Source organism: Clinocottus analis, unplaced genomic scaffold (assembly GCF_023055335.1).
Source record: "Clinocottus analis isolate CAN_PGR_092001 unplaced genomic scaffold, fCliAna1.0.p SCAF_14, whole genome shotgun sequence".
In the NCBI taxonomy this organism is placed as follows: Eukaryota; Metazoa; Chordata; class Actinopteri; order Perciformes; family Cottidae; genus Clinocottus; species Clinocottus analis.
The window spans coordinates 8,631,537-8,641,335 of NW_027175865.1; the positions used below are offsets into that span (position 1 = coordinate 8,631,537).

Below are 9,799 nucleotides of genomic sequence, written 5' to 3' on the forward strand. Positions count from 1 at the left end.
ATATACCAACGGCTGGACTCTCTTATCCCGCACCCAGCAGAGTGGCCGACACGTAGATCGGCCACTACAGCCACAATGACCAAGGACAAAGAGTTGTGTTGATAAAATTAAAAAAAACTACTAGGTACTACTATTAGTAACGAAGTATTTCTACTGAACAGGTATTTTATATGGTCATTAAAGGTCAGGTGAGGGTCAAAGTCAAACTTCAAGATTAATGAATATGGAGGAGAGGGTGTATGACCTGACTATCAAAGCTGAGATGAGTTATGGAGGATGACTGAACCTGGTGTGTAGTGCCAATATGGAGGGCTTTGGTTTAGCTCCTGTTTCACTGGAGGAAGTTGTTGCTCATCCACGCTTTTATTGCCCCAAGACAGGCTGTGAGACTTGACATGCATGACAGTCTAAATCATCAACATTTTGTACACGCCCTATAGATGACAGACAATGCTTAATACTATTTAAGTTTTTGCTGTATTACTTAAAAAGTAAACTCCACACACAGCATTTTTCTTGAGGCGTCATCGCAGAGTGCTGAGTGTGAGGACACATTGTTACAGCTTGGCCAGCTGTCTGAAGCATTGTGTCTGTCTTTACTAAAGTGGTTGGTCCGACATTGTATCCAGACTCCAAGCTGTTCCTCTTGGTAAATCAAGGCCTCAACTCTATTGTATATGGCCTTATAACTGCAAGAAATTGGACAACACCAGAAACTCCCTTCATTGCGACACTGGCTTAATTATTTTTTTTATTCACTCATTTATTTTATATTCGGTTTCAATATGTTTTGTTTAACAGGGTATGTGTTCAACATGTTATGGCTATTATTTGTGTGAGAGAAGACGAAGCTGATGAAAACACACTTGTTTGTATTTGTTCTGGTAATGTTAGAAACATCTGTTGTTTTCCTCTGATGACAAGTCAACATGTGAAACACTTATCATCATGGGAAACTTATTTCCCCTGAGATTGCAGACTTCCGAGGCCAAATAGTTGTTGCATGCATCAGCGGATATCACTAAAGTTCAAACTCATTGTTTTCGTCTTGACAGCCCAAACCCCCTCTCACCCCCACTTCCAAGCATTCCCCGCCCACAGACTCACTCTCGCTTTATATAACTGGTTGCACATCTAGCCCCAATATATTTGAGACTTAAGCTTTGTCTACACAACAATACAGCTATGACTTTGATTGGAGGCATCACAGGATTTTGGATAATTGCACTGCTCTCCAGTGCAGATGTGGGAGGTAATTTGTTCTAGAGTCGTGAAGCGTTTATACTTAAAGCACTTTTCTAATCGCAATGTTGTTAACTTCTGTGTTGCTTTTTGTTCTTTGCCTACAGAGACCAAAAGAAACTCTCTCAATGAGCCTGACGTGCCTTTCCCGCCTGCCAGTCCCACAGCTCAGAACCTTGATAACATCTGCAATCTAGGTGAAGGCCGTCCCAGATACCCGTCCAGCTTCTTCCCGAGATCCAGAGTCAGTCACTTCCGCCGCCGTGGAAACGCCATCAACCGCCTGGAGTGGTGGTACAGTTTGTGCTGCAGCGGACAGATCGACCAGATGCTCTGCTGCGCCCAACACGCTGTGAGTGTCTCTGTTAGTGTGTGAGGGGAATTATATTACACTGTTATTTATGAAATATACAGTTACAATAACATTTAAGGTAAGAAAGCAGAGATATATAATTTTTTAAAAGAAATTAAGTATAATAGATATTCCAATTATAAAATCATAACAACATGTCAACAACTATGTAGTATAGTATAAATATATTTGTAAAGGCTTTTACCTGCTAAAAAATACTGAACTGATAGTTTTAAATATTTGTTTGTCATCTTGTGTCATTTCGTTCATATTATTAAATTGATATTTTTTCTATCGCACCAACAAGAAAAAAACTCCTGTAATTACCAATATTTCACAAATGAGAATCATGAGATACATTTAAAAATTGTTTTTTAAATATACAAAGAAGTTTTGCATAAATTAATTCAATATATAACAATGCCAATCACATGATTAATTCCATTCATAATTAAAAACAGGTTGAATTGATTTCTTTTAACATGTGAATATCAAGATAGATGGTTACGGGGACCTTAGTGCCTCAGTTAGGACCAGCACCAGACTTAATATAAAAGACAAAACACAGTAGTTTCAGTAGTCGTAGTCTTCTGCAACCAAATACAAAGAAATAGTCAATTTAACTTTGGAAACTAAAAGAGATCTGTGAAAATGAAATATGCTTTTCAGTGGGAGATAAAAGACACGTTTGTGACCTTATATCTTTTTTTTAGTGGAAAGAAAGCCTGTCCCAGTTCTGTACCGAAGAGTTTTCCACCATGACTGCCGCATATGTGTGCTGTGGAAAGACAGGAGACGCTCGGTGGACGTGCTTCGACAGGGAGCTGACAAACCCAAACTATCTCCCAAAACCAGATTACACTGCACCCCCCATCCCCGAGCAGCCAGGATTCATCTTTAACGTAAATACTTGCTGAAGTTGGACAAAGAAGTAAATCTATACAATATAAAACCGTACATAGAACCAAACAGTTATATTAAACTATTTTTGGATTAAATAATGTTTTTTTGTTTGCTAAAACCTGCATTAAAATCTGCATTAGAATAATATGCTGAGCTAATAATGTGATATGTCATGCAAATCTTTGTTACAAATGAGGACAGCATGTTAGTTGTGCTAATGCTGAGTAAGGATAATAGCAGAAGTTACTTTGATAACTGTATTTTAACCACAACAGAAAACTTTTTTTTTATTTGGACTTTTCTGCAAATATTCACTCCCTGTCAGTTCAAATAAAGTGTGTCCTGAGGTTTCTAACATGTACTGTGTTATTCTTTTTTATGGAATAAGACGATGAAATATAGAGATTACGGTTGTTGTATCTTTTTAGTTACTGAACTAATGAAGCTACTGATAATAACTTTGGAGAAACAGCAGGTTGGCAGCTTCAAATGAGAGAAAAGAAGTTGTATAATGGTTGAACATATATCATAAAAACATATCAATTTTTTCTCTTAAAGCTCCAGCCATAACCTGCTGTATGATATATATATATATATATATATATATATATATATATATATATATATATATATATATATATATATATATATATATATATATATGTATATATATATATATATATACATACATACATACATACATACATACATACATAAACACTAAACATATGCCATCAGTACTGTGTAGGGGAACATTACTTCCTCTTTATTTTTCATACTTGTTTTCTTAATTTGGCTCAGTGTACGATGATGTATTCAATTAAAACCCCAAATACGTATAACAATTCGCAACTGGAAAGGCTTTCAGGGGCGTGGTATTGCAAAGTAATTAACTCAAATACTGTTAACTGTAATAAAAAAATAATATATATATATATATATATATATATATTTATATATATATATATATATATAATATATATATAAATAAAATGTATGAATATGAATAAAACAAAAAAGTAGTATATGCAATACAATCATATTCTCCGCAGTTGATATGGAAGTCGCCGGTATGATGTTTGTGAATGAGTGACGAATCTGCCGACAGAGGCACCAATACTGCTGACGTGAGGCGGGCAGGTGGGTCAGGGGATCCCGGTATCTCGACCACCAGTTAGAAAGCAACAGCGGCTGGTCTCCGCCTCTACGGACACCAACATCCATACAGTTATATTGAAATATACTATTTATATACCGACATCCCGGTTCCTTACGCAACCAACAGCTACCAAAAGATGTCCGTCAGTGCCGGCGGTCGCTTCATGTATTTCGCTTTCGGAAGTAACTTGTTGAAGGAAAGACTGCAGTTGGCAAACCCGTCTGCGACCTTTCACTGCACCGGACGACTAAAGGTAATAAATCGGTCAATAAGCTTTAATATCGTCATATGGCAATTAACATAGAGACAAGCACGTTTGTAGCAGCTGTGTGTTTGTAGCAGCTGTTATAATCTCACGTGATCCTGAATATAATTGACTGATGCATACAGTTAACTGCTAGTAACAATGAATTAGCTAGTTGTGTTAATTAATATGCAAACACTGAACCATGATAGGACCATGACAGTCTTTCATTTTATATGGCAATAATTCGAGTATTGCTTGTGTGTCAGTTAGCTAAATGCAACGCTGTCATTGAGTGATTAAGGGGAGATTAAAGGTGAACTATTTTACATCGTTTTAACTGCATTTGGCAGTTTAGGTTCATCACGCGACCCCGTTAACTGGTGACTTTCACCCGAATAAGTCTGTGGTTGTCGTAGTTACGACACCTGTTGAAACAAGGAAGAGGACAGGTAGTTAGCTGTCCTTGTGAATGCCTACTCGTAAATTTGATTCATTCTACGTGCCATATGTTTAGCCAAACAACCTCTCAAGATGATTACGTGCATTTACAAAGTATATTATTTCAAAGGAAGGGCAGCTTGTTCCCTTTCTGATTCAATACTTAAACATTACAAGCGACGTTTTATACGAGAGTGATTTTCTTTTTACACCGAAACTAAACAGTTAGGCATTCTCGAGGACAGCTTCATGGTTTCGTCCTACTTTAAACATAACGTAACTATTACAGCAAGATAGATAAATATATACTTTAGAGGGGATTTGTTTGTAGCAGCAGCAAGCTGTGAGTAAACATACAAATATTAAGTATGAAACATACTCAATATATACAATATTCAATAAAATAGCAGAGCACATATTAAAAATCCGTTATTTTCTCATAGGCCACCTCAATAAAGAGCTTTAGCACCAGCTTTAACAACAGCCTTGCTGTGACAACCAACAGCAAACGCGTTCACTGGGGACAATGCAGTAGGCATCCTTTTTTACAACGCAGGGGATTAAAGGTCACGTGGTTTAAAATGCACAATAACTCATCACTACTCACATGTTGCCTTTTTGTCTTTTACTTCTTTCACATCCACCCCATCGGTGTGTTTGTGTGTCTGTGCAGGACCATGAGTTAAACTTTGGCCTGTATGAGAAAAATGTGGACACTATTTGGCATGGTGGAGTGGCCACCATTTGTTGCTGCCCAGGGGCCGAAGTGTGGGGGGTAATCTGGACCTTGAACAATGAGGACCTCCCAAGGCTAGACAAGTGAGACACACAAATACATTTCTTAATCAGTTAACATTTTCACTTCAATCAACTGCATCATTCATCTGTTTTTGTGTTTTCAGACAGGAAGGGGTGAATATGGGAATTTACGCTCCGCTTGAGGTTTCAGTGGAAACTGATAAAGGACTCATATTCTGCAGGACCTATCAGATGAAAAATGTATACGCCTGCCCTCCGTCTCCTCAGTACAAACAGGTGTGTGCATGTAAACACAAACATTCATCCGAAAACAAAAACTTTTTTTTCAGCAATAAAACCCACATTATGCAACGCATGTAACTTTCCAATTTACCTGGTGGAATGTTTTTGTGATTAAATCCAAATGTTAATTTGAAAGTCTCTCTTGCTCTGTTTCATATAAGGTGGTGTGTCTGGGTGCAAAGCAGAATGGACTCCCGGTGGAATACCTGAAGAGGCTGGAGGCCATTCAAACCAACAACTACAGCGGCCCCTCAATGCTTGATCAAATAAGAATAGACATGAAGTAGAGCTTGCAAGTTCACAATTATGAAGATGGAAACATCATTTGACAAAAACAACCTCACCAAAAACTCCTTTAAGTAGCTGTTCTGAGAAGATAAAGAGCAAAAATGGAAAATAAAATTAACTTAACTTAATTAATTTCACTAACTCTCTGGCAGTTTCTAGCACTTTAAACTGCAATTCACAGCTTGTGTCATACAAATGTGTATATATATACGCTAGAAAAATGATAATGTAATGGTGATGATTGTGTCAAACATTTGAGGTCAAAATTAAGAAACTGTGATGAAGTTGAATTGGCACCATGGTGTGGCCAGAAGTTAGTGGTGCATAAAGGTAATGAGATGTTTGGCTGGGCACAAAATACAGTGTAAATTTTGTCTATTTATTTCAAGCTGCTGTCAAACAATTTATGCATTTTATTTTGGAGCTATCACAATGAAAGACTAAAATGTATGTGACTGACATACATTTGATTTAGTTCAGCTGGATAATAAACACTGATAAGCTGGATAATAAACACTGATGAAACATACTGAAGACCCTTTGTCAGCATTTATTCTGACTCTAAACAATGTTATTTTCCTGCTCATTCAAGAATAAAGATAAGACTGAAAGTTTTAATAATTTTCCAGGTTATTCAGGTACATATGAAAGAAAATGACCTTGGGGTAGTTTAACACAGCTTAATTTAACATAAGTTTTTATTATTAAATGAAAAATAACAATGACTCATTCAAGGAAGGAAACTACTGTATTTGTTACAACACAGTTTCCTTGGACAGAATGATAGTTTGCACCCCTACCAACATTTTTTATCCTCTAGGAATTCTATAAAATACAAGTGTAGTACAAAAGAACTGCCATCAGGAGAACAAACAATATATGGTGGCCACCCAATAACTTGTATTATATTTTGTTGAATCTCGAGGTAAATTTCCTCGATTTAGAAATAGATTTCAAAGTCTATGCAATTGTCACAATGGCACAAATCAAAGATTTGATCTGATAATAAAAACAAACTCATGCAAGAAACATGGTCAAAAATATATAATAACCTTGAGTTCCTTAACAGAGAATTAAGCAACCCAACAACTCAAATATTTGTACATTCTTAAGATTTTGGCTTCAAAACTGCAAAGTGAAGATTCACCTTTCGAGTTGGTGAGTGAGAAACATTTTTCCCTTAAACTGTTTAAATATGGGAGGGAGTGGTGTAAACAATAAAACACATAGGTCCAAATATGCAAGATAAAACATTGTTAACAGAAAGCATAATATCATGACAAACCAAGCCCATGTGAAGTGTGCACTTCAGTTCTGATATTAGCAGAAAAGCAGGGATGTAGGAATTACAAGTGGGCTTTACTAAAGGGTGCAAAGAAAAGGAAGCAGCTATCGGGAGCAAATCAGTGCTTGAGGTGCAGTCAGTAGCCATTGTTGATTAAGAGATTGTACCAGGTAAATATTGTTGCAGCTCAACCTTTATATCTCCCAGACATTACATCTGTATCTTAATTATTATATTCTCTGCATTTAAGTGGAAATTAGGACACAGACAACAGGCTGAAGTCAAACAAAGCACTATTAATGTGGGCTACATTAAGTGACTTCCTTCACTCACAGGTAACTTGTATGTTAGGTTATGTAATGCATTGTATGCACTGCATGATAAACTTCTCTAGTGACTGTCGATACAAAGGCTTTCCTTGAAGTATCCGGGTTGTTTTATCGGTCTTAAATTAAGGACATTTTCACACATTTAACAACCTATTCCATTTGCTCCACCGGTTCCCCATCCAAAACTTTCTCATTTCCAATTTCATCCATTGGTTCTGGTCCATCTTCACCGTTTTCCATGGGCTCTGTTGAATCAGCAGGCGACTGCTCTGTGGTGTCGAGATTGTGCTTGACTTTGCTCAGTTCTGTCATGTTAAAGCCGAGGAATATGGCAGCCGTGTTTCTCTTGAGGCTCTTCATGCACTTACTGCGCTTCTTGCTGAAGTGGGCCGCCAACTCTGCTTTTGTGAGCGACAGCCTCTTGCACAGCTCTTCGGTCTCGGTTTTGGTCGCGTAGGGGTTCTGGTTGAAGTATTTGGATATAAAGTCTTTGCGCCCCTCACTGCAGCGACGCTCGACCGCACTGGGCTCCAACACCAGCTTCACTGTGGGATCGATTTGAATGACAGGCTCTGGCAGCGGCACCAGCTTATCCTGCTCTTGCTTCTTGCGAATGATCGCCTTTTGTTCCCGCTCTCGTTGGTTGGTCTCCAAGACCTCCCTCCATGCGGCCTCCAGCCTCTTCTTTGACAGCACTTCTGCTTCCGTCTCTGGACGCGCTGCAGTGGGTGCAGCTTGAATCAGGCGAGCTGGAGCCAAAGTTGGTTTTAAAGTCATTCCTTGTGGCATTTGGAGAAAGTAGAGTGGCTGACTGAGCTGCTGAGCAGGTTTTGGTGGCGGTGGCGGTGGTGGTGGTGGCTGTGGCTGGGGGGGTGGTGGCGGTGGTAGTGGTGGTGCCGCTGTAGTTTTGGGTGGCTGCAGTTGTTTTGGGGAACACCGGCATCGCTGAATGTGGAGCATCACCGCCTGCTGGGTGACCTTCCCGGTGTATACACCATTGCAGTAGATGCACTTGAAAGCCTCCGTCTTGAGAATAGCATGAATTGTGGGCGCTACTAAGTGTTTTTGCTTCAGGTGCTGAAGGTGTTCGGTCTCATTCTGAAACTTTTCGTCACAGAAAGGACAATACGCACTGTTGATTTTTGCAGTTGCCGTGCAGATGTCTGGTTGGCTGCTGGGCTGCAACTTGAAGAAGATCAGGTCCAGTGAATTTGTGACTAGAGCAAGATTGACCTCGGTGTCTCCTAAGACCTCTTTTGGTGCGGTGGTGTGGACATCAAAGTAAGGGAACAGGATTCCTCCGATACCTTTAGAGTAGACCCTGTACTTCTGTCTCAGGAAATCACAGTATGTCTTGCTTGTGGGATTGTGCTGCTTTACATGGTCAACAAGCTGTTTGATTGAAAAGAACAATGCTGAGCAGTACAAACAATTCAGGCCATGTAGAAGGTGTTGGAAGACACTTTTTTCTGAGAGAAGAATTTTGCACGTTAGACATTTGACAGTTTTGTCAGGCATTTTTTTCAAGAACGCCGCCCGTGCTGCCACACTTTCTGACTTGGATGTGTTGGATTTTTGCTGGTGAGCGACTTCTGTGTGCACATCAAAGACATTAGAAGGGAAAAGTTCATTGCAGAGGGGACAGGTAATCCATTTCTTAGTTTGTGGTGTGGAGTTCCTCGTTTGCTCAACAGTCTTGAGAGGTGTACTTGTGCTCTGGGAGACATTGCTAGGCATTGCTACTTGCAGAGGAGCAAAAGTGTATGTGGGCATGCCATTCATCTTGTTGCCAGTTGGGATCAAGTGACTCAGCAGGGACTGTGAAGTCAGCATGGTACCTTGAAGGGTGACTTGGTTCGTTGGTGCATTTTTTGTATCCACGGCAGGCTTCAATACAGCTCCAGCTGCCATGTTGGCCCGCAGTCCTGATTGGAGAAGAATTTGCTGCGGTTGTGGAGTATGTTGTGGTTGAGCTAGAGCCATATGTGCCTGTTTCAGAGACACATTGGACAGTGTGGGAAGCTGGACCATAGATCCTGCTCCTTGAGGCAAAGCACCTCGGAGGGCTATTGTGGCACCAGGCTGGAGCAAACCTTTAGCTTCAGCACTTGCTAGCTGCACTAGCGCCGACGCTTGAGGGGGCAGAAAAGCCTGGTTGGTTCCGGGGGAACAGATTAGAGTCGTACTGTTTGCTCTTCCTAACTGTTGTAAGGCCAACAAAGTGCCACCAGGTTGGCCATTACTTGGTATAATCAAGGACTTACTGTTCAACATGTGAGATTGCTGTAGTTTAGGAGCAATGCTTGGGAATGTCACAAACACACCATTCCCATTTGGTGTCGCTTTAATGGTGAAGTTCTTGTTCTCATAAATCATGCTCTGCACTTGTGTGCCGACTGAATAGTGTGACGGCTCAACCAGCATGTGATGCAACATTTGGTCAAGATTTCCAGTGTTCACCTTGCACACCTTGCAGCAGTAGACCTTTACAGATGTCGTCCCCTGAGGGATGAAT

At 39.8% G+C, this 9,799-nt stretch overlaps 3 protein-coding genes across 3 annotated transcripts in view; 2 read left to right on the forward strand and 1 right to left on the reverse strand.

Annotated features, from left to right (window-relative positions):
- Positions 1–1,137: 1,137 nt before the first annotated feature.
- On the forward strand, positions 1,138–2,852 carry LOC137785099 (extracellular matrix protein 1-like). The gene is made up of 3 exons (XM_068576139.1): positions 1,138–1,252; positions 1,350–1,594; positions 2,308–2,852. The coding sequence occupies exons 1-3, from the start codon at positions 1,186–1,188 to the stop codon at positions 2,509–2,511; spliced, it is 516 nt and encodes a 171-aa protein (XP_068432240.1). The 5' UTR covers positions 1,138–1,185; the 3' UTR covers positions 2,512–2,852.
- Positions 2,853–3,615: 763 nt separating this feature from the next.
- ggcta (gamma-glutamylcyclotransferase a) lies at positions 3,616–5,857 on the forward strand. The gene is made up of 4 exons (XM_068575941.1): positions 3,616–3,909; positions 5,015–5,160; positions 5,244–5,376; positions 5,544–5,857. Exons 1-4 carry the CDS (start codon positions 3,793–3,795, stop codon positions 5,667–5,669), a joined length of 522 nt encoding a protein of 173 aa, XP_068432042.1. The 5' UTR covers positions 3,616–3,792; the 3' UTR covers positions 5,670–5,857.
- A 196-nt stretch (positions 5,858–6,053) lies between these two features.
- adnp2b (ADNP homeobox 2b) overlaps positions 6,054–9,799 on the reverse strand; it is a 7,293-nt gene continuing 3,547 nt past the window's right edge. The window contains exon 4 of the mRNA XM_068576212.1: positions 6,054–9,799. This exon is cut by the window's right edge and continues 356 nt beyond it. Within this exon, the coding sequence (XP_068432313.1) occupies positions 7,435–9,799 (2,365 nt within the window). The 3' untranslated portion in view covers positions 6,054–7,434.

Coding starts and splice junctions, on each gene's coding strand:
- LOC137785099 (XM_068576139.1), top strand. CDS start 1,186: ATGACTTTGATTGGAGGCATCACAGGATTTTGGATAATTGCACTGCTC. Junction 1,253..1,349: donor CTCCAGTGCAGATGTGGGAG/GTAATTTGTTCT, acceptor CTTTGCCTACAG/AGACCAAAAGAAACTCTCTC. Junction 1,595..2,307: donor TCTGCTGCGCCCAACACGCT/GTGAGTGTCTCT, acceptor TCTTTTTTTTAG/TGGAAAGAAAGCCTGTCCCA.
- ggcta (XM_068575941.1), top strand. CDS start 3,793: ATGTCCGTCAGTGCCGGCGGTCGCTTCATGTATTTCGCTTTCGGAAGT. Junction 5,161..5,243: donor GACCTCCCAAGGCTAGACAA/GTGAGACACACA, acceptor TTGTGTTTTCAG/ACAGGAAGGGGTGAATATGG. Junction 5,377..5,543: donor CGTCTCCTCAGTACAAACAG/GTGTGTGCATGT, acceptor GTTTCATATAAG/GTGGTGTGTCTGGGTGCAAA.